Below are 24,593 nucleotides of genomic sequence, written 5' to 3' on the forward strand. Positions count from 1 at the left end.
GTTTAAAGCCTCCTCCTCCTGGTTTATTTATATATTTGTAAACATTCTAGAAAGTTTTAAGTGAATTACTGCCCAGTTTGTTTCAACCCCCAAATACTCTTTCTTTGTATAAGTGCATTACAGTACTGAGCCTTTGTAAACACCCATTTTCTATTGTCTCTGGAGGTTAAAGATATTGCCTAAGCCACTCTCACTCCTGTTATTGCTGGATAAGTGCTGATTACATTACTAGCAGGGCTGGGAGAAGAGTTTGCTGAGAAAATCCAAAGCTGTTCAAAATCAGCAAATATGGCTTTCCTGGACTCAACATAGGAAGGTTATTTTGTGGGTACCTACAAACATCTGAATGCACCTAAAATAACTTGTGTCTGCTTCTTCCAACAGTTCACTTAACTGTAATTTACAGTGGATATTTGTTTGTCCCATTATTCTTCATTACTTTTAGATGGAGTGTTAGAAGCAGAAATTGTATTCACAGATAGACAAGATTACAACATCCACCATTATTACCTTAAATCTATTTTTTTTACCTATTTTAATTTCATTAGGTTACCAATGCACATTCTCCTGCTTGACTCACAATGAATGTCAATTTTTAATGCTCTTTCAACCAGACAGCAACTAAGCACAGATGGCCCCTCCTATACACAGAGTATGCAAAAAGCCATTCAAACCGTAGGCAGTTCCTAATAGAAGCCATTCATTAAACTTTAAGAGTTAAATTTGATCTTATGTTAAAATGTTTGTCTGACAAAGCCTTTGGAATTTTTTAGCCTTATTCTGTCTCTCCTGACTATGCTATCCACTTGTAATAATCTTTCCATTAGTTTATGATTGTAAACAGTTCCTTACCTAGGATGGGGGCCAGATCCTTTGCTGATGATTTCAGTGGAAGTACATCAATTCACATCAGCTGAGTAGCTGATCCTGTATTTTTTAAAAATACACACCCTTTCTCTTTCCTCTCCACCTGGGATTATATTAAAATTGTTTTCATTGTGGTTTAATGTCTAATTTCATGGGAGCTACACATTGTTTTTGCAGAATTCATTTTCCACCCTGCCACAATGGGGCCAAAACTCCTTGGATCGTTGCCCAAGCATGGAGTGGATTGGGACGAGGGATCCTTTTGAGTTTCTGGGCCTGTCTCTTCCACTTTGAAGACACATTTACAGGAGCGCCACCAGCTTTTTTGGCGCCCTAGGTGGCGGAAAGTCCTGCCCCCAAAATACCACCGACGACCGGGGCAACCGAAGATTTGGCCGCCACGATCGCCATCACCCAAATGTTAGCACCCTAGGCGACCACGTAGGTCGCTTAATGGGTTGCGCCGGCCCTGCACATTTATGACCTTTGGAATCTTCTCCTGAATCAAACATATTTCAAAACATATTGATAGCAAATACTTGAGATGCTGAGCAGTCCCTCTCCAATCCCTCTCCCCCACTTTTGTACTTTTTTCCCCATGCATCTCCTCACATTTGCAAATACACCTCTACCCCGATATAACGCTGTCCTCGGGAGCCAAAAAATCTTACCATGTTATAGGTGAAACCACGTTGTATTGAACTTGATTTGATCCCCCCGAATTCGTGTTATATCAGGTCATGTTATATCGGGGTAGAGGTGTATGTATACCTCACCCGTTATTATGGCCATAACATGAAATAATAATATGCAATATTTCGTTGTGGTTGCACCCTCTTCCCTTTCATGGTGAGGAACGAATTCTACAATTGTAGCTGCTGTTGCTTTCATGTTTTCTTTGTCCTCCTAGCCTCAACAATTTCCTGTGACAATGAGCTCCACTGTCCAGCTACGTGTTGTGTGCAGAATTTTTTCCTTTTATCAGTTTTGTATTTGATGCCATTTCAGATAATTAAATATCCCCCTCTTCTTGTGTTATGAGACCATGAGAACAGAAGTTCCCAATCTAACTTCTCCATACTATTCATTATGTTCCCTCTTATTTGTCTCCTTTCTGAGGTAAACAATCCCACTCTTTTCAATCTCTCTTCCTAGGAGAGTTTTTCTTCTCATGTCTGAATCTTCTCTAATTCAGCAATGTCTATTCTGAGATGAGGTGACAGGATTCCAGATGAGATCACAGCACTGCTTGATATAATGGCATTATAATATTCCCTGTATTATTCATCGTCTCTTCCTTACAAATCTTAACATTGTGTTTGATTTTTGACTGCAGCTGCACGTTGAGCAGAAGTCTTCATTGCACTGTCTACATTAGCAGTTATATAACTCAGAGTTTGGTGTGTGTTACACATCCCCCTCTCTGTGCTACAAAGGATGTGAGTTTGTTACAGCTTCCAGATATAAATTTAATTCTTTAGTTCATGCTACAGAGGCTGGCGTTTTTAGCTTTGGAAGTCCCTCATCACAACCAACATGGCTGTCATCACACTGTAATCTAGAACGGGTACAACACTATAGGCAATTCACTCTAAGACCCTGAAGATAGTGAAAAAAAAAAGGCTTGATGAAAATTTCTTTTACCTAACTGCCATGAATCAATTGGTGTTTTGCATGCAGCAGATCAGCTGGGATTCACCCACAATCAGCCCTTGAGAAGAGTTTCAAAATGATAATCGCCGGGTTAAATCTTACCAAAGCATGCTAAGAATTGCTCCAGCTTCTTTGCTTCACTCTCAGTGTTTGTGTAGAGTTAACACTGCTGAAATTATTAAACAGCAGCTTCTCTTCTCAACATCAGCATGAGCTAGAAAATGACAAAAGAGCCCAAACTGCAGAAATATTAGATGATCTTTTTAAATGATGCATGAAAAACAGAATACACACATACTGATGCTGATACACTAGCCTGATTCTACAGGGCTGGAAATTGCAATAAAAATTGTTTTATATGGTACACTGAGGAAAGGTGAGATAAAAGCTCTGAAAATGCTTCACTGCAACTCAACAGCTATTTGGTTTCATTTTTTTCCCCAAGAGGTTCTGATTTACCTCAAAAGACCTTTGAAGGTCAGTTATATCTTGTTTTTCCATTTTGTTGACCATCTCAGTATGCTACTTATGGGATATAATACACTTTTAGTGTGTTTTTACTATTGTCATCCTGAAGACAAGGTTTGACTGCGGTAGCTATATATGTTTATAAAATATGCTTTAACAGGATGAATACATTCCAACAGCAAAATATCAGGAGACGTAAAGAGGCCCTCCCATACTCCCATCCCATCACCTGCTGTTGTCTTATGATGGAGAGAGCTGGTGGCTTGCTACGTGCCTCTACTTTCTAGGCAGATGGGCAGCTGGATGGTAGGCTTGTTCACATCGGACTTGGATCAATGGGTAAGAAAATTCCTCCCCAAATAGTTGTGTGCTCACAGAAAAGAAAATAATAAAGAATTAAATCATAGGTCAGGCAATAAAATCCTGCATCCTAGTCTTTTCTAAAGCATCTTTATGTAGCACTATTTTCTAGAAATCCATATTTTGTAACTGTTGGCCACTAGAGGGCAAACTGGAACAAGTCAAGGGAGGTGGTGGAATCTCTATTCTTAGAGCTTTTTAAGGCCTGGCTTGACAAAGCCCTGGCTGGGCTAATTTAGTTGGGGTTGGTCCTGCTTTGAGCAGGAGGTTGGACTAGATGACCGCCTGAGGTCTCTTTCAACTCTAATTTTCTATGATTTAACAAAAAGAAAATAAATTCTTGTCCAATAACATGCATCGCTCGATTTTAATTATGGTTTATAGTATAGGAAGTAGCCCTTCCCCTCAACTGTACCTGCAGGGAACCATATACCAGCCATGCCAACTCTTTCTGGAACAGTCAGAACCTTGACTACTCTTTGTATTGTTACCATTGCATTTGATATTACATCTCATCAAAAATCTAATCCAAACTCTGCTCTCAAGTACTCAAGTGCAAATCTGAAGTAATTGCTGATGTCAACAGAGATACTGCAGTTTTTAACCAGTGTAAGCGAGAAGAAAAGTAGGTCCCTTGTGTTTCTGCCTAACCTCTTCTCATGGATTTTAAGGCCAAAAGGGACTATCATGATCATCTAGGCTGACCTCCTGCACATCACAAGCCACAGAACCTCACCCATCCACTCCTGCAACAGGCCCACAACCGCTTGCTGAGTTACTGAAGTCCCCAACCTGGATGAAGTGACTGAAAAAGTGATTACAGTAATTTATTTTTCCAATTAATCTAACAAAAGTTTTACAATCTACTGTTACAATTTTATTTTTAAATGGAGAAGAGTAAGAATGTGGAATGTTTAATAAAGGAATCCCACCTTGAAAGCTGGAGAATCTATTCTTCCCTTGATACATGCAAAAATACCATTAATCTTACGCAGGCAGTAACAAGATATAGAACCACTGAGCCAAATTCACCATGGGCATAAGCAAGTGCAACTCCACTGAAGTCAATGGAGCAATAAATTTGACCTCTCGTGATAGCACATAAAATATCCAGCATCACAATAAACATCAGGTTAGGGCTCTTTTTTTGGCTTCTCAAAAGGGAAATTGTCAAGGTAGCTTTCTGCTAAACGTATAAGCTGCCTCACGGCGGAAAGTAACAGGATGTCAACATCGAATGAAAGATCCAACTCGGAGCAGTAGTTTTTAACAGGTACAATCTGAGCAAGAGGGATTCCAAGTTTCTCTGCAGTTATCCGCATCTGTAGAAAAGATACAAAATGGATTATCCTAAAGAGATCCCTCACTATTTTTCAATCTTTCTGTTCCTTGAGAAAGCTAAGCAAAACCTTAGAGTATTTTCACAGATATTGTTTGGTGAGATTAAAAGTGGAAGATATTGTAGTTCTTCAAACTTCCTTATACTGAAGACGTAACTACTTTCACATATATTTTGAAATCATACCCATCCTGCAGCTGAAGTGGCAACTACATTTTGATGCAGTGTCAGTTCAAGGCCATGTTCACTATATTTTATTCTTCTTTAGCAAATTCACTGCTAGAAACTGACTGCGTAAACTACCCTGCAGGCCAAAATCCTCTATTTAATCTCAGAGGTGATACCCAGGACACAGGGCTATTTTTCCTCCATCATGATCTAGCGAGAACACGACTAGGGATTCATCTCTGGTACAATTCCACTTAAGTCCATATTTGGACTTTCTAGATACATTCTCTGGGCCAATCCAGCTCCTTTGTACTGGATTTTGGTCATAACTAGACAGTTAAGATTCTGATGAGAATAGCTCTTCACTGGTATAAAACTGATACAAGTCAGCTCCTTTAGAACCACGCTTCTGCACACATCCTGACCCAGCGTCGTGTGAGATGTAGAAGTATGGGGAGTATGTCAGAGGCAGGGAGGGACCAAGGCAGAGCTCTGCTTTGCTATGCTAAGCCTCTAAACCATGGTTCAGATACAGGACAGAATGTACCCCAGGGTCAGGACTCTACCCTAGGAACTGATCCAGTCCCTTTGTATCATTTCTGCTGAACAAAGCAGTCAGAACGCAGTCATATCTCCTAAGCTAAATATTCCCCAGGTGGGGGAGACTTCAAATGGCATAGAGTCAGCTATTCCTCTTGGCTGGGAGACGGTCACTTGGGCCACAAGTCTCAAAGGTATTTAGGCACCTAACTCCCATTGAAATCAATGGAAGTTAGGTGCCTCAATACCTCTGAGAATTGCTGATGGCTGAATCAGCCCCAGGCCAGCCTCAGTATTTGGGAACTGCAAACCACCACCAGCCTCTGATTCCCCACAACCTTCCACCTTGTGTTAGCATTTATGGCTGCGAAAAGTGAGTGCAGAGTAGGTGTAAAAATCGACCAAAGCAAAATGGCAGCATTTTACAAGCACTCTGCACGGGGTAAAAATCTATACGAGATGGAAGCTAGCAGGGAATCAAACCTTTATGGATTCTCTCCTGAGTCAGACTCTGCCAGCATGGGACAGGGGCAAGGAGTCCAAGGAGAAACTTCAGTGTGCTGGTGCGTGAGCTGTGTCATGACTTAGAACAGCCTAGGGACTGTACAAAATTAATCCAGCAGTGTTTGCTCCCCGAAAGACAATCTGCTTAAAAAAAATCAGCAGAACAGAGCTCCCTCCCACTTCCTTCCTCCCCTGAAGTGCTTTTTTTTTTTTCAGTTTTACACCTATTCACACATGGGGAAATTTGCACCTGGCCAGTTTTGGCCAGACTCCAGCTCCTTCATATGGAGTGGGGTTTGGCAAAAGAATCTGGCCCTTAATTTTTAATGAGGTTTCTGGTATCTCCACCTTTTTCTGTTATGTAGTTTTATTCTTCAGAGGTGCCGCTTGCAATTTTAACAAGTCCTAAACCTTTTAGGTAAACCAAAACCTGAGGTATTAAATTTAGTTATATTTTCAGCTTGTGCCTACAAGCCCAGAATGAGAATGTGTGTAGGAACCTGAGGGGATGCAAGTACTGCAAACGTACTGTTGAGTATCACAATACCTTGATTTGTTCAAATCAATTGAGTTAATAGATAGCGCCACAGTCAACAATGCCATACTTTACCTGTTTCTCAACAGCTTTGCTTTTGTACACACACTGGATGTCTTCTTCAAGACCAGGGCAAATTTCATCCACTTTAGTTAGCAAAACCAGCTGTGGGATTCCTGTACCAAAAAAAAAAAGAATAAGATTTTAAACCTAATTTCCCATCAGTTCTTCATTGCAACTGCTTCTGCTTATATAAGGTAAAAGCGTTTTTGTTTTGCACAACAGCATTAGAAAGATTAATTATTAAACTAATATTAATTGAACAGTTATTGGGCAGCACCCTAATTCTCTTGGTGGGAAGATGTTTTGTAAACAAAATTATTATTCCACTAGTATTGTAGACACTTCACTTAATGACTCACTCATCTCATTGGGAAGATTGCCAGGGCTGAGATTCCGTGCAATGAATTCAATGACTCACAACAAGGAACTCCAAAACATGCCACACCTAGCTGAGTTCAATAGCACAACGGAGGCCTACTTTCAGCCCCGTAGGTTATGTCTCTGTCTATTGCCTCCTATGGAAATTACTCATATCACATGGAGAGAAAATCAGATATTGTGTCCAAACATAACCACAGGAGCTAATGATGTAAACTGGCATTCACAAATATAAGTTAGTTTTTCACTTTTTGTTGCTTCCTGTCTTCACTGCAGCTGCAAATGAATCAATCTCACCTTTACTCCCTTTTAAAAAGGTTTTAATGCCTTGGATTATATGTATTTTAAAGTAATTAATGAAATCAAAGTGATTTTTTCCCGGAGAGACGTAGTCCTAGAAGCCTAGTGCACAGCTCTGTTTCCCTGGGGGCCTGTGTCAGCAGGAGGGCTCTGCTATATGGAGGAGCAGAAACTCAATAGTGCACACTGTAAAACCAAAGAGTAGAGAACAGCGGAGGTGATCAGGAATTCCTCTATTCTCCCGCCAACACCAGAGCCCATTGCAATGCCCATACTTCCATCAGTCTGGGGCCCTGTCCCTCCAGAGTGCATTAATCCAGCTCAGAGAGCCAGCCAGCAGGTAAACCTCAAAAGCAATAAGTGGCAATTCCTCCTCCCAGACCAAGGATAAGCCTGGCTCCTAGCAGTACTTCAGGCCCCTAATAACTCCAGCTGCTCAGGCTTGAAAGTCAGATCACCTCCTGGGCATGCCCACTTCATTCAGTTCTACGATATTAGGAGACATAAAACATACCAAACTGGTTCACTTTCCTTCGAAGCTGTTTCAGCTTGTCTTCCAGTTTCTCAGGGAGAATCTCAATTTTGCACCCATCAATAACAAATGCAACACAATGAATCTGATCCTTCAGAGAAGGGGTCTTGACATAGCCTGGAGAATCTGGGCGAAGGGTGGCAGCTGGATTAAACTGCAAAGAAATGTTTTTATAATAATCAGTAGCACTTCCAAAGAACTGGAGATTCAAAGGGCTGTACAAACACAAACTCAAAATACCCCTCAGAGCAGGAAGACAAGTATTCTGATCTCATTTTACAGAGAGGAATACTGATATGCAGAGAGGTGAAATGATTTACCCACACTCATAAAGGGAGTGGTCAAGTCAGGATTGAAATTCCAGATTTCCTGATTCCCAGTCTCATACTCATTCTTCCAGATGAAGAGCAAGATTCTGATCTCTGTTACTGAAAACGTGTGGAAATCCAGAGTCGCTCCTTTGAAGTCAATAGAGTTCCTCTGAATTTATATCCCTTGTGGAAAAGTAACAATGAAACCAAAAGGCATCTCTAGAAAATAAAGAGGATTCACGAGATATTCCGTATGTGTGTGTGTGTATACACCCATGCATGCATACACACACACACAAACACACACACACACCATTGACTATCCCTACTATAGAGTTTTTGAACACACTTTTTATTAAGGTTCCATCTATAAAGCATTAATAAATTATTAACAGATGTTTTAATAAAAGGTTAATCGATTGTTGTCGAGTCCATCAAAAATTTACCCATAATTATAGCTTATAACATCTACTGATGTGCTTATAACCATCTATACACATGCTGCTCAGTACTGTAATGTGCTTTTAACATTCTTCATTTATTAATTCTTTGTAAACCATTTATAGATGGAATTTTAATATAAAGTGGGACCAAATAAATCATGGAAAGATTGGTCTTGTGGTTAAGGCATAAAACTGCGACTCAGGAGATCTCACTTCCAATATAACTTTGACCAAGATAATTAATCACTGTTCCTCAGTTTCATATCTTTAATATTAGGTTAATAACACTTAATACCTTGCTGAGTTGTCATGAGGATTTGTGAGGAGCCAAGATACTAAAGTGATGAGAGTCATACAACGATCTTAGCCCTCCATCTTTGCTTCTGTAACAAACTCAGCTCAGGTGAATGGCCAATCAAATTCTACATCTCTTGCATATTACAACAGTTAAAATTAGAAATGGTCTATAGGCAGCAGCTCTCTACTAGGCAAGACAAAAGGCCACGTAAGAAGGCACTGTACTAAGCTTGAATATGGTGGAAGCTGCTCTTTACAATGTTTTAAAACAATGTTTTCTAAAAATTCAAAATGTCAACCTTGTTTCTGCTTTACCAAACTAACCCATTCTTCATTTTTCAATTTTTTTTTCACAAAAAAATAAAAAATTGCTCATTTCCTGAAAACCAGTTAAAAAAAAATAGAGAATTATTTCAATAATATAAATGATTAGATTTTTGCTAAAAATCTTTCAAAAAATTTCATGAAAAACTACAAGAATTTCAAGAGATAACAGAAATTTGGGCTGGGGGGGTTCAAGTCCATTTTTCTATTTAAAACCTTTTTGTTCAAAATATTTCAACCACCTCCAATCTTTATACACCTTGAGCCTGATTCTCCCTTGGCTTGTACCTGAACAAAGTAGGTGCTAAACGCTACCTGGGCAGAAGGGTGGATAGTGATTTACATCAACTTCACATGACTGTAAGAGGCTACACAAAGTGCAGGACAGTGGAGAATCGGGCCCAAATACAAATTTTCCATAGTTTATTCCTTTTCAAATACACCTTACCTATGATCACCATTCATAAGGTTTTACTGTACAGTACCACATTTGCAAGAATGTACTGAGTACTGTAGATATTTTGTTCCACAGTAATTAAATTTAGGATATAATATTTGTACATGTAAAAAAACATTAAAGGATATCAGTTGAACTGCATAGAATTGTAGAAATCCTACCTGGTACCTATCAGGAATGTGGCCTTTTATTATGTTGGACACTTCATCAATTTCCAGACCTGTTCCTGATTTTTCTTCTATTCCCATTGTGTCACAGAAGATAATAGGCAGAGGCTTGCCATCCCTTCCATCTTTAACTGGGTAAGCCCTGTACTATTGGGGCAAAAAAAAGTAACATATAGAAATACATATTTAAAAAATCCATATTTAGCACCAGATTATCTCTCATCCATATTGAGTAATACCTTTCTTCTCACAAGTACATGCATGGAATTCAGTGGGGGCAATCATGGACTATCTTTGGGTTTTCCGTTTAGTGGGAAAAAAAATGTTGATTTTTAACTAAGAGACTGTGCTTTAGCTTGGATATTTATTAATTAGAAGCAAATATTTACCTGTGTTGTCACGCTAGTATTATCAGATCCTGCTATGGCTTGGCTTGTCACATAACCTCGGAAAACAGAATTCACAGAGTTGAAAAAACTGGACTTCCCAGCTCCAATTGGACCAAGAACCAAAATCCGAATCTGTGGCACTGAATTTAAATAAGGTTTGTAAGATCTGATTTCCTCCATTATTTTCGCTCTTTCCCTGTTAAGACAAAAAGATTTGCATAATTTCAAACACGCATGAGATCACAGCACATGTTTTGCAATGCATTTAGGCACAGTGAATTCAGTAAACTGAAATATACCTATAGGAGAAAAACTCAGTTCTCACTCTGGTTGGGTGCAGCAATTGCATAGAGAGAGGGAGTGCGCTAGGACACAGGGTTTCCCTCTCCTAGGCAGGTCTCTCCACAGGTAAACAATTACAGCAAGCATTTATACTTTTTGTTACATACAATAATAAGCAACAGCTGCATTTTGTTTATACATAGGCCATCTTGATATCTTATTTTTCTCACTTCTATTTAGACGCTAGTCTGCATTCCACCTTATCGACACAAAGTCGCAACAACTTCTCACACAGTTCTTTCCCATTCGCCTCAAACAATCCTCGCTTCTACAAATCTCGCGTTATTAGGGTTACAGCTAGCCTGACTCTTGCTAACAGAGACTGTCATGCATTAAGATCCCCTACAAATCCCTGTCAGTTCTTTCTCTACTTCCACATTCCCCATCCCCCCATATACTCCATCTTTAACTATCATCAAACACACAGTCTACTCAGGGCTGTTGCACCAGCCAGAATGAGCACAGTTGATCGCGTCACACAAGGCATCGTGTTGTTAAGTTCCTAGATCTGGCTCAATCCTGCGAATCCACAAATCTCAGGGGTGGCCCCACTGCCGCACCAGGTACAGTCAAAACATGAACCCCCCAGGTGTCAATAGAGAGTTTGAGAGCATCCTGGTAACATGGCCAAAGCGCATCCAGTGGTGCTTTTGAATACAATGAGCAACTGAAGAACAGCCAGACTCCTCTGACAGAATGAACTTCACACAAAGTCAAACAACTTTGACATGGTTTGGACATGGAATGGATCTTTAACTATGATATCCTCTAATTTTGGGTGCCCAATTTTAAACATCCTATGGCCTGATTTTCAGAAAGTGCTGAGTACCCAGAATTCCTATTGAAGCCAATGGGAGATTCAGGTGCTCAGCACCTATACAAATCTGGCCTACAATGTCTCCACCTGGGTACCGCATATCAGTGGTCAACTTTGAAAATTTTGAAAATGTATTCAACCAATGCTGCTTAAAACAGTTGCTTTGACATGTCACTGGAGAATTAAATCTCTGTTGCAATGTGCTGACTGTCACTGGTAATGCAGCAAAGTTACATCCATTCATTCAAACAGCCTTAGAAGTAGACTAAAAACTACTAAGAGGGTAGGACGAATCCGTTTTCACAACATATGTATACAGAGCATACAAGTTGTCATGCAGTACGCATGTATTCAGGTAACCAAGTTCAGGTACCGTAAACCACCAAATGCAGCTTAGATCTTGTAAGCTGTGCACTGTGAAAACATAGCAAATAAGCAAAATCAGGCAGAACGGACACATCTGAACCAATGTCTAGTACAGAAGTGGGCACATTACGGCCCGCGGGCCACATCTGGCCTGCGGGACCGTCCTGCTCAGCCCCCAAACTCCTGGCTGGGGAGGCTAGCCCCCAGACCCTCCCCTGCTGTCCCCCTTCCCCCGCAGCCTCAGCTCGTTCGCTCCGCCATCGGCGCAATGCTCTGGGAGGCGGGGCTGTGAGCTCCTGGGGCAGTGCAGCTGCAGAGCCCGGCCTGACCCGTCGCTCTGTGCTGCGTGGTGGTGGCGGCGGCGTGGCCGAGCTCCAGCCGTGCGGTGCAGCTGTAGAGCCACCAGCCACCGGTGCTCCAGGCAGTGCGGTAAGGGGGTAGGGAGCAGGGGGGGTTGGATAGAGGGCAGGGGAGTTCAGGGTGGTGGTCAGGGGGCGGGGGTGTGGACAGGACTAGAGGTGGTCGGGGGAGGAACAGGAGGTTGAATGGGGGCAAGGGTCCTGGGGGGGGCAGTCAGGAAGGAGGGGGGGTTGGATGGGGCGGCAGGGGGCAGTCAGGGGTAGGGGTTCCAGAGGGAGTTAGGGGACAGGGAGAAGGGGTGGTTGGATGAGGCAGGGATTCCCAGGGGGGCATCAGGAATGAGAGGAGGGGTTGGATGGGCCAGTGGGGGTTCAGGGGCGGTCAGGGGACAGGGAGTGGGGCTGTGTGGATGGGGCAGGGGTCCCAGAGGGGCCATCAGGGAACAGGGGGAGTTGGATGGGGCAGGAGTCCCGGGATGGGGGGCGGGGCAGATAGGAGGTGGGGGCTGGGCCCCAACCCCCTCCCCTAACTGGCCATCCATACAATTTATGAAACGCGATGTGGCCCTCAGGCCAAAAGGTTTGCCCATCCCTGGTCTAGTATGTGTTCACTGGAGTGTGACTGTTGTCCAGGTGTGCATCTGTCAACATAGCAAAGGAGTTTCTGTAGGATGAGGTGAACAGAAATTCTCTACACTCAAGGTGATATCAGGCACAGTGACTTCATGTTCCTGATTTTTGAAGTGAGGACAGTGGCATGCTTTATAGAAATGTCTTTTTACAATGTTGACACATGGCATCTTTGACAAAAGATCCTCTACAGCTAACTTTGTAGACGCATACATGCTTAGCGGAAGCACAACATTTTTTCATGGAAGATGCTTTAACTACCCAGATATCTGTTGGAAAAGTAGGGCAGCAAAGCACAAAATGTCTAACAAGTTATCTGAATGTGTTGGAGACAATGTGTTGTTTCAGACGGTGAAGGAAGTAAGCAGGAAGCAACCATTTTAGATTTGATTCAGAATAATAGGAAGGAATTGGTTGCAAATCTGAAGGTAGAAAGCAATTTGGGTGAAAGTGATTATAAAATGATAGATTTCATGACTCTAAGGAAAGGAAGGAGTGAGAACAGTAGAATGAGGACAACGGACCTCAAACTCAAGGAACTGGTAAGTAAGGTCCCATGGGAAGAAAATGTAAGGAAAAAGGATGTTCAGTAGAGGTGGCAGTTTCTCAGAGAGACAATATTAAATGCACAGCACCAAACTATCCAGATGTGAAGGAAAGACAGCAAGAATAGCGAGAGGCCAATATGACCTGAAAAATCAAAAAAGAATCATACAATAAGTGGAAATGTGAACAAATTGCTAAGGATGAGAACAGAAGAGTAGTATAAGCAGGTAGGACAAAATCAGAAAAGCTAAGGCACCAAATGAGTTACACCTAAAATGGGACATAAAAGCAGGGTGGATTTTAAAAGATTTTAAAATATTATTTAAATTATAATAGGTTTTCTTTTTATAAACAAACCTGTTAAAAATAAAATCTGAATGTAATACAAAATATGTTAAGGTCAAAATTTATTATAATCTCTTGAAATATTTAAATTAAAGAATTAGTATGCTGAATCCATGAGCCTCCATCAAAAACTTTGAGTTAAAAGCTGCTTTTCTATATAAAGAAAGTATCAGGGGAAAAACATTTAACTTTTGAGGTCAAACTTTATAAATACGGCACAAGAGTAGCAATTAAGCAATATATCATTCACTATTTTCTAACATACTAAAAATGTACCATTAATAAGAATCTGAAAATATAAAGCTATATAGTTGTTTAAATAAATGCATATAATTATAGTGTACCTTTCTAGGCAGCAAAAAAAGAACCAAATCTAGTGTAATGGTTCTATTTAGTTGTAAATCAACATGTTTTAATGGTTATATCAGCCAATGAGAATGCACCTTTCTTTAGAAATACGAATGAATACACACTTTTCTGGACTAGGACTCGAGGAGCGTCAGAGAGAGCTTGAGGCACAGGACTGACTGAGATGGAATACACTGTAACTCTCTATGTTAACCAAGGACTTTCTATGCTGTGTTCCAGATATCCAATAAACCTTTCTGATTTTTACAATGCTGTCTGAGATTCACTCCAGATTAAAACAACAAGGAGTCCTTGTGGCACCTTAGAGACTAACAAATTTATTTGGGCATAAGCTTTCGTGGGCTAGAATCCACTTCATCAGATGCATGGAGTGGAAAATACAGTAACAGGTATATTTATACATAGTACATGAAAAGATGGGAGTTGCCTTACCAGGTGGGGTGGTCAGTCTAATGAGACTAAATATACCTGCTACTGTATTTCCAGTCCATGCATCTGATGAAGTGGGTTCTAGCCCATGAAAGCTTATGCTCAAATAAATTTGTTAGTCTCTAAGCTGCCACAAGGACTCCTCATTGTTTTTGCTGATACAGACTAACACAGCTACCACTCTGAAACCTGACTCCAGATCAGGGGTAGGCAACCTATGGCACGCATGCCGAAGGCGGCACACGAGCTGATTTTCAGTGGCACTCACACTGCTCGGGTCCTGGCCACTGGTCTGGGAGGCTTTGCATTTTAATTTAATTTTAAATTAACCTTCTTAAATATTTTAAAAACCTTATTTACTTTACGCACAACAATAGTTTAGTTATATATTATATATTATAGACTTAGAGAAAGAGACCTTCTAAAAATGTTAAAATGTATTACTGGCACGCGAAACCTTAAATTAGAGTGAATAAATGAAGACTCGGCACACCACTTCTGAAAGGTTGCCGACCCCTGCTCCAGGTTAAGGAAATTAGGGGTGCATTGCTCCCTTTGGGTTTGCAAGCCTTCCCCAGGTGTCCAATTCAAATTGACTCACTAAGGGGAGCTCACAGAGTTAAGCAGGGGAGCTGAAGGCTCAGAGGTTTGGTCCCAGGAGTCAGAGAATCGATGGGGCTTACCCCAGTGAGAGAAAGTAACCCAAAGGGGGATAACACATTGAAGGGGTCTTCTTGGAGACTCTTCCAGAGCTGTGCGAGAGCACCAGACCTGTGGATTCTGTAACAAAGATTATTCTTAAAGAGCAGTTCTTAAGGGTTTGACATCATACTGAGTGGACATATCCAGTGGGGTTCCACATGGATTGGTCCTGGGTATGGAAGTATTCCATATTTTCAGTTATGACTTGAATAATGAAGTGGAGAATATGTTTATAAAATAAGTGGATGACACTAAGCCAAAGGGATTATAAACACTTGGGATGACAAGGTTGGAATTCAAAATGAGGTTAACAAATTGGAGAATTGGTCTGAAATCAACAAAATGCAATTCAATAAAGACAAGGTGTAGCGAAGCGGTCTGGCTCCCCGCCACCCCGGAGAGGGACAAGCCTGGACACCAAAGTGGGCGGAGCCAGCAAACCCTGAGCCCACCCCTCAGAGGTCAAGGCGCAGGACAGGAAGTATAAAAGCCCAGCGCTCACTTGAATCTCAGCCACCAGAGAGACCAGACGCCTGTGGTGTAGCTCCCAGTGGGGAGACCATGGCGATCAGCGGCCAAACCGAGGACTGGCCAGTTCAGCCAACATCTGATGCTAGCCCGAGCCCAGAGATGCTACCAAGCCTACCGCTCGCCCATTACCCTGAGGAACTGCCAGGACTACCGTTTGCCAGTTACCCCGAAGAGCTGCCAAACCAACCACTAGCCAGCTACCCTGAGGAGCCCATGATGTGGGACCCCATGGAGGACGTTGTCCGGACCCAGGAACCTCTAGAGGGGAAGGAAGGAAGTAGCCCGGGGACAGCCAACCCGAGTCTGGCTGCAACACTGCCAGAGCCAATGTCAGTCTGTTGCGGTCAGGATCCACACTGACGCAGCAGCGGGTCTTCTGCCGCTGCTAGGGCCCCGGGCTGGGACGCAGAGGAGTGGATGGGTCTGCGTCCCCCCTGCCACCCACCTCGCGGGTGTCAGTCTCCCCCTCTCCCAGGCCGCTCGGAGTCAGGAGTTTGCTGTTCAAACTGTTTGCTCAGCCCCTGCCTGAGGGCCTGAGCTACTGACTGTTTGTTGGCCCGCCCTGACCCAGGGCCTGGGCCTGCTAATATCGAACTGTTTGTTCAGCCGGCCTGAGCTGCTGACGCTTTGCCGCACAGCCAAGCTAATTCCCCAACACACCTGACCAAAGTAGGGCAGCATCCTGGCTCCCCGCTGCCCCGGAGTGGGACAAGCCCGGCCGAACTGCCCTACTCAAGGGCATAGTACTAAAATTAGGAAGGAAAAATCAAATGTGCAGCTGGAATAGGCTTCTCAGGGAGGTTACAGAATCCCCATCACGGGAGGTTTTTAAGCACAGGTTAGATAAACACCTGTCAGGGATGATCTCAGTATATTTAGTCCTGCCTCAGTGCAGGGAACTAGATTAGGTGACTTCTTGAGATCCCCTCCAGCCCAATATTTCTGTAATTCTATGCTGAGATGCACAGGGTTTTCTAAATGTATTAAATACTTTTATGTTTGCCACACTGTACCTATGCCACTCTGGGAACTGCCCAGATAAGTGACTAGTTGCTTAATCATGGTCTGTAATCCTCTGGAATGTCACTAAGTCTCAGTGTGGCTAAGAATAAGCATAGCTCTTCATGAAGCTTATTTTGGTTCAGACATTAAATAATTCATTTATGTTTGATCTGTTCTGAAATCATCATTTTGTACTTATCCCCGGACTGTGAGGTGCTCAGACACCATGGTCATAGGTGCCCTATTGGTACCTAAGATACACAGATAAGCATCAAATACCACATGTCTGTCTATTCTAGCACCATCTACCTAAAGTAGCTCGCATCATCTGGTGGCCACAGATCATTATAGTGATATATTGCAACAAGTAACTTACTCAGTTGTCCATGTAATCTTCCTCCATGGAGATTCCAGGAAACTGCTAATATCTAGAGGAAAGGAACATATAACATTAAGAGTACGAAGCTATAATTTCCTCAATAAACATTTTCTCTTTTGATATCAACTTACCTTCAACTCGATACACCTCACATTCTGTAAGGCCTAGATCATTTCCATGCAGGTCAGCAACATTGTATGTGTAGTTGTTGTTAGAACTTGTTGCCGCTGCGGCGGCATTTTGGTTCAACAACTGCAGTGCTCCACCGCCAAAATTAGGGCCAAGGGAACTATAGTCATATATAGCACCTGATGCAGTTGTAACAGGAATTTTTAGTGGGCTAAGCACACCCTCTCTGCCTTTCAATCTAAAGAGAAAAGCCTTCTCATCCTTTATGTACCCTCCAGATGAAACATAGCACTGACTTGTAAATCCTCCAAAAACATAACCACTTCCATTATATGCTACTGCTACAGTTGGCCCTTGTCCATCACACTTGGCATGAAATATAGAAGCATTGTAACCATGGACGCTTGCTTTATAGAGAAGAGAGAATTGTCTGCTCCCCAACAGATGTTGCAGTTGCTTTACTTCATCTTGTGTTAATCTAGATTTGACACCAGCCATTCTTCTTAATCTAAAAAGACAGAAAAGATGTTACAAATGCAAGTATAACAGTAAGAAAAATGTATTATTATTTTTAACTCATCTCACCAAAGATGGAAGACAATAGGGAAGGCCCTGTGTTTCCCATGGAATAAAGTGGCATGTTAGTAAATCATTATCATCATCATCATTATTCCAGTTTTATTCCATGAGTATCTAGACATTCCAACTGAGGACGTGTGTGTTGTGCCTAACATTGCATTAGGCACTATGTAAACACATAGTTAGAGACAGTCCCTAACCCCAAAAGCCTACTGTCAAAATAAACAAGACAGACAAATAGTGGGAGAAAGATGTTTTTATCCCCATTAACAGATGTGGGAAATGATGCAGGGAGGGCCAACTAGTCTAACTCAGCATAGCTTCATGGACTTCACAGCAAAATACTTTTTCGGCCTGAATGGAGACAAAATATTCTTAAAACGTATGGCCCAATTGTGTTGCCTTTACTCGGGCAAAACTCCTATTGACTTCAATGCAAATCAGGACCGTTTTATCTAAATGGTGAAACCTTTCATACTGTGACCTGATTCTAATCTTACTTAGACTGGATAACTACACAGACTTCACTGATTTATGGTGGTGTAAATGAGAGAAAATACATATTCACTGTCTCAAAAATATAGTTCCCAGTTTATGGAGTGAATCTTTTTTCTATTTCCAGTAACAAAAGAATGGCATACTGGCTCAGACTAATGGTCCACCTGGCCCGGTATCCTGTCTTCTGACAGTAACCAGTGCCAGAAGCTTCAGACAGAATGAATAGAACAGGGCAATTTTGAGTGATCCACCCCCTATTGTCCAGTCCCAGCTTCTGACACTTGGAGCTTTAGGGACACCCAGAGCATAGGTTTGCATCCCCGACCATCTTCGGTAATAATCATTGATGGATCTATCCTCCATGAATTTATTTAATTCTTTTTTGAATCCAGTTATATTTGTGGCCTTCACAACAAGTTCCACCAGTTGACACTGCATTGTGTGAAGAAGTACTTCTTATTGTTTGTTTTAAACCTGCTGCCTATTAATTTCATTAGGTGACCCCCTAGTTCTTGTGTTATATGAAGGGGTAAATACTTTCCTAGTCACTTTTTCCATACCATTCATGATTTTATAGAACTCTATCATACTCCCCCTTAGTCATCTCTTTTCTAAATAAAACAGTATGAAAGTTGTTCCACACCCCTAATCATTTTTGTTGTCCTTCTCTGCACCTTTTCCAATACCATTATATCTTTTTAGAGATGGGATGACCAGAACTGCACACAGTATTCAAAATGATTAAAGGTCTGGAAACATGACCTATGAGGGAAGATTGAAAAAACTGGGTTTGTTTAGTCTGGAGAAGAGAAAACTGAGAGGGGACATGATAACAGTTTTCAAGTACATAAAAGGTTACAAGGAGGAGGGAGAAAAATTGTTCTTCTTAATCTCTGAGGATAGGACAAGAAGCAATTGGCTTAAATTGCAGCAAGGGTGGTTTAGGTTGGACAGTAGGGTATTCACCCATGAAAGCTCATGCTCCAAAACTTCTGTTAGTCTATAAGGTGCCACAGGACTCTTTGCTGCTTCTAATATAATGGTCTTTACAAAAGCCATGTTGACTCTTCACAAATATATAATGTTTATCTATGTGTCCGATAATTCTGTTGTTTAGTATAGTTTCAACCAATTTGTCTGGTAATGAAACTGTTTGAAATGGGCCACTCTCATTACCACTACAAAAGTGATTTTTCCTCCCTTCGTATCCTACTGTTAATTGAATTGTCTAGTTAGACTGACCTCCCTCTTGGTAAGGCAACTCCCATCTTTTCATGTACTGTGTATTTATACCTGCTACTGTATTTTTCACTCCATGCATCTGATGAAGTGGGGTTTAGCCCACGAAAGCTTATGCCCAAATAAATTTGTTAGTCTCTAAGCTGCCACAAGGACTCCTCGTTGTTTTTCCTGGTAATGAAGTTAGGCTTCCCAGCCTGTAATTGCCAGGGTTGCCTCTGGAGCCATTTTTAAAAATCAACATTAGATCCGCTACCCTCCAGTCACCTGGTACAGCAGCTGATCTAAGCGACAGGTTATATGCCACAGTTAGTAGTTCTGCAATTTTATATATGAAACTCTTGGGTGAATATCATCTGGTTGTGGTGACTTATTAACTGTTCAATTTATCAATTTGTTCCAAAACCTCCTCTGCTGCCATACCACCGCCTGAGATAGTCCCTCAGATTTGTCACATGAAAAGAATTGCTCAGGTGTGGGGATTTCCCCAACATACTCTATAAAGAATTAATTTAGCTTCTCTGCAATGGCCTTGTCTTCCTTGAGTGCTCCTTTAGCACCTTGATTGTCCAATGTCACTGTTTAGCAGGTTTCTAATGTATTAAAAAAATGCTGTTGGTTTTTATGTCTTCACTAGTTGTTCTTCAATTTCTTTTTTGGCCTGTCGTATTGTATTTCTACATTTGACTTGCCAAAGTTTATCCTCCTTTCTATTTTCCTCACTAGAATTTGACTTCCAATTTCTAAAGGATGACTTTTTGCCTCTAACCACCTCTTTTACTCTGCTTTCTAGTCACAGTGGAACTTTGCTGCTTTTCTTTTTTTTTTTAAAAATTGGGGTGTACATTCCATTTGAGCCTCTATTATGCTGTTTTAAAACAGTCTCCATGCAATTTGCAGGCAATTCACCCTTCTGACTGTTCCTTTTAATTTCCATTTAATTAGCTTCCTCATTTTTGTGGTTGCACTTTTTGAAGTTCAAAGTTACTGTGGTGGGTTTCTTTGGCATTTTCCCCCTGCAATGATGTTAAATTTAACATTATGGTCACTATGGTTCAGCTACATTTACCTCTTTGACCAGATCCCGTGTTCCACTTAGGACTAAATCCAGAATTGCCTCTCCCCTCGTGGGTTCCCGGACACATTTATGGTGCCTAAAAATTTTACCTCTGCATCCCTTTCTGAGGTGACATATACCCAGTCAATAAGAGAATAATTGAAAAAAACCCTATTAATGTGTTTTCTGCCTTTGTTGCCTCTCTCTCAATATTTCACAGTCATTGTTTCTATCCCAGTCAGATGGTTGGTAGTATATTCATACTGCTACACTCTTCCATCCATCTTCAAGGATGGAATTATTGTGTATAGAGATTCTATGATACAGTTTGATTCATTTAAGATTTTTACTTTGACGCTATGCTTTCTTTTACACATAGTGGCACTACCCCACCAATGAGCTACTCTGTCATTCCTATGTATTTTGCACCCTGGCCAGTTACTGACCAGTTGAAAGCACAGATCCAGCCCTGCAAATCCTAACCTGAAAGATACTTGTATGAGCAAAATGCATGGGGTTTACTGTCTGCATAACCACACAAGATTAGTTTAATAATTCTAGGTTTCAGAGTAGCAGCCGAGTATCCACAAAAAGAACAGGAGTACTTGTGGCACCTTAGAGACTAACAAATTTATTTGAGCATAAGCTTTCATGGGCTACATCCTATGAAGTGGGTTGTAGCCCACGAAAGCTTATGCTCAAATAAATTTGTTAGTCTCTAAGGTGCCACAAGTACTCCTGTTCTTTTTAATAATTCTGAAGCTTATATGGCAAGTAGAAAGAATGAACAAACACACCAATGTTATTTGTGCTTTCACCTTGCCACGTTTCATTTCCTCTTTCACTGCACTGTTTGTATGGACGGACAGAGACTAACACACCTCCAACAACTGTTCTTTTTTAAGTTCTCTTAATATTTTCCAGGGGGAGGAGGGTTTTTTTTTTTTCCATACTGACTGCTTTGCCAGAAGAAATCTTTGTGTGCAGCCAGACTCGGGGGGAGGAGGGGAGACAGAGAGTTTATGTCCTTTTTTGGTATATACTCTATTTTATTAATCTTCATTATAGAGATAAAAAAAGAAATATAAAGCTGTCCTTTACTCTTTGGGTCCTTTATCTGTAAATATGCAGAACTTTCAAGACCACTTACTGCTTAACTTCATATTAACAAATTTCTGCATGTCACAGTGCACATACTTTGCTCAGAAATGTACAATACATGCTGTCCTGAATAAATGTTCTTCTCTCGTCTCCAACTTGGAGAATTTAAAAAGAACATTCTTCACAAGATTTCCCAAGTATTCCTCTGTCCAAATATATTAGAATGATGGGACAGAAAAGATGAAACTCTACATTCTACTATTGGCAGCAGAGTGCGTCCTAAACACACTATGCTCCCTGCTTATCAAGAAGAACTTAGGGTGACCAGACGTCCCGATTTTATCGGGACTGTCCCGATATTTGCTTGTTTGTCCCGCGTCCCGACCGATGTTCGGTCGGGACACTGGACAAACAAGCAATTTTGCCCTCCGATCCGGTGCATAGACGGAGCCCGGAGGGGCTTTCACCCCCCACTTCCCCCGACCATCCCCCACCTTCCCCCATTGGACCCTCCCCAAATCCCTGCCCTGGACCCGCCCCCAACCCCGCCCCTCACTGCCCCATTGGATCCCTCCCCAACTCCCTGCCCTGGTCCCGCCTCTTCCCCAAGCACGCGGCATTCCTCCTCCCTCCCAGGCTTGCACAGGGGCCATGGCCAGGGCTGGGAGCGCAGCACGGAGGCTGCTCCAGCCCTGCAGCCTGCAGGGCAGTGCGGAGCAGGCAAGGCCTGGGTGGAGACACGCGTGGGGCGGACACGCTCCTGCCAGGAGGGGCCGGGCCCGGCTGCCTGGTTCGCCCCCTGCCCGGGGGGGTCCCCAAGCTCCCTGCAGCCGGAGCGGGGCTGCCCGGGGCGAGTGTCCTGGGCGGGACAGAGTGGAGCAGCCTCTGCTGTGGGGCTGGTGCAATGAAGCCCAGGAGCGGCTGGGCCGGGAGCTGCAAGAGGGGCCCGGAGCGTGGCTCGGCTGCACAGCTCGGAGTCCAGGCTGGGCCCAGGAGCGAGGGGATGGGGGAGCTGGGAGTGTATCGGGGGTCAGAGCCGAGAGTTGGGTGGAGACGGGGCTGTGCCACTGCCGCCTGGTGGCGGGGGGCGCTCCGGCTTTTTTTTTTTTTTGCTCCCCCCCGCCCCCCGGCGTCCCGATATTTCATGTTTGTCATCTGGTCACCCTAAGAAGAACTAGACCTAACATTTCTTGTTTGGGGTACATCAAGAATGACTTCTCTTGCAATGCTAAGCCAATTTCTCTGCTCTCTATTTAAATATATTGCCCTGAAGAGGATGATCCAGGTTTCAATTATTACCACTAAAATCTTAGGAATATTTAGTTTAGAAAAGACTTATTAGTTAGAATTACTTGAAAGTTCTCTACCTAGCCTGTAGGTGGAGCCAGAGCAAGAGTTCTCAAACTGGCGGTGGCGAGGTTATCACATAGGGGGGGTCGCGAGCTGTCAGCCTCCACCCCAAACCCCGCTTTGCCTCCAGCATTTATAATGGTGTTAAATATATTTTAAAAAGTGTTTTTAATGTATAAGGGGGGGTCGCACTCAGAGGCTTGCTGTGTGAAAGGGGTCACCGGTAAAGAAGTCTGAGAACCCCTGAGCTAGAGTGTTATGGTTAACACGTTACCCCGAATAAATCAAGAGTTACATTACTGTACCATGCGTATAGGTATAACTTGAACCCGATCTTATATATGACCATATTCACCCCTCTGCAGCCACATTCAAGAGCAGATTTTTGCCTTTCTGTGGGTATTAGTTAAAGCGATGGTACGGGGAGTATTTTAGTACCCATCTTGTGATTATATTACAAGTTCTGGCAATCAGCAGCCACCGCTACTGTCCATAACTGCTGAATGCCAGTTTCCCCAAGTCTCTGTAGCAGAGGCTTTGCTAACATGTTCAGTGTGAAACAAGGAGATTTCTTTTAAACAGTGCTTTTAGCTAAGAGGTGATGTTATGGAACAAGGGAATCCAGAACATGATGATGTTATTTCCACCTCATTGGTAGCTGGCACAACTCTCTCATTCTGGCTCTTCAATCACGACACTTCCTCCTTGCTCAGCACAGCTAACATACAAATGGCTTTCTGAAGCATGGCCTGGGACATGCAGGACTCCACTGGCTAAGGTGATCAATATCTGGTTTAACTATCCTCTGGTCTGATCTGAAACACACAACTTCGCGTTTTGAGAGCAAGAATTGCTCCGAGCTTTAGCTTTAGGGAAGCTTTAGCGAAGGGAAATGAGATCATCTTCCAGCTCCTGACCCCAGCTACACGTTAGAGCCTAGTATCATAGACAGATGCTAAGTTTCTCTTCGGAGCGTATAAATCTTTCGTGCACATAAAAAACCAAACCTTCTCTCAGTCCGTCTTAACACTTTAAGCGCTCACAATGTCTATATGCAAAGATATAGGCTCTTACCGTGCAAGCTCTTCTCTTGGGAAGTCTCAGGGCGGAAAAGAAACGAAACTGAAAGTCAAACCTTTGTTCTTTACAGCCCTGCCGCCAGTACCGAAGCAGCCAATGGTGTTGGATTTCTTCACTCTCCCGGGAGCGGGCTGCCGGCCCCTATCAAGTTACCAGCTGAAACATAAAAGAGAGGTGATGTGATCTCGAGCTTCCAGTGAGAACCAGTGCTACTCGCGGTGTAATAACAAGGAAAGGAAAGGGTTAGACTTCGAAATAAAATAATACTTTGCAATAACTCTTTAAGTGAAGGTTCTGTGGGTGAAATCCTGGCTCCTATGGAAGCTTTGCTATCACTGCCAGGATTTCACCCTGCAAGTACTAAGTAGGGTACAACAAATCGGAATGGCAGCACTGCTCATTATAGGTGCTGGAAGTAGAGGTGCTGGGGGTGCTGCAGAACCCCCTGGCTTGAAGTAGTTTCCATTATGTTCTGGGTTTACAGTTTGATTCAATGGCTCTCAGCACCCCCACTAAAAAAATCATTATTTGCAGCACCTGCGCTGCTCACTTGCCACTAGGCTAACCAGACAGCACGTGTGAAAATAGGGCCGGGGGTGGAGGGTAATAGGAGCCTATATAAGAAAAAGCCCCAAATATCGGAACTGT

General features: G+C 42.5%; 1 protein-coding gene across 1 annotated transcript; it reads right to left on the bottom strand.

Moving 5' to 3' along the window:
• Positions 1-3,674: 3,674 nt before the first annotated feature.
• LOC120369762 (interferon-induced protein 44-like) lies at positions 3,675-24,078 on the bottom strand. The gene is made up of 8 exons (XM_039483416.1): positions 23,940-24,078; positions 17,044-17,549; positions 16,910-16,961; positions 10,096-10,291; positions 9,701-9,853; positions 7,690-7,861; positions 6,510-6,610; positions 3,675-4,670 (listed from the first exon to the last, which is right to left on the bottom strand). Exons 2-8 carry the CDS (start codon positions 17,537-17,539, stop codon positions 4,482-4,484), a joined length of 1,359 nt encoding a protein of 452 aa, XP_039339350.1. The 5' UTR covers positions 17,540-17,549; positions 23,940-24,078; the 3' UTR covers positions 3,675-4,481.
• Between the last annotated feature and the right edge of the window lie 515 nt (positions 24,079-24,593).

Source organism: Mauremys reevesii, linkage group 8 (genome assembly GCF_016161935.1).
Source record: "Mauremys reevesii isolate NIE-2019 linkage group 8, ASM1616193v1, whole genome shotgun sequence".
NCBI lineage: Eukaryota > Metazoa > Chordata > Testudines > Geoemydidae > Mauremys > Mauremys reevesii.

Excerpts from the sequence above, each read along its gene's own strand:
- LOC120369762 (XM_039483416.1), bottom strand. The coding sequence starts at position 17,539 with ATGGCTGGTGTCAAATCTAGATTAACACAAGATGAAGTAAAGCAACTG. Across the intron at positions 9,854-10,095 it reads ATACTAGCGTGACAACACAG|TACAGGGCTTACCCAGTTAA; the intron begins GTAAATATTTGC and ends TTGCCCCAATAG. Across the intron at positions 7,862-9,700 it reads ACATTCCTGATAGGTACCAG|TTTAATCCAGCTGCCACCCT; the intron begins GTAGGATTTCTA and ends ATTTCTTTGCAG.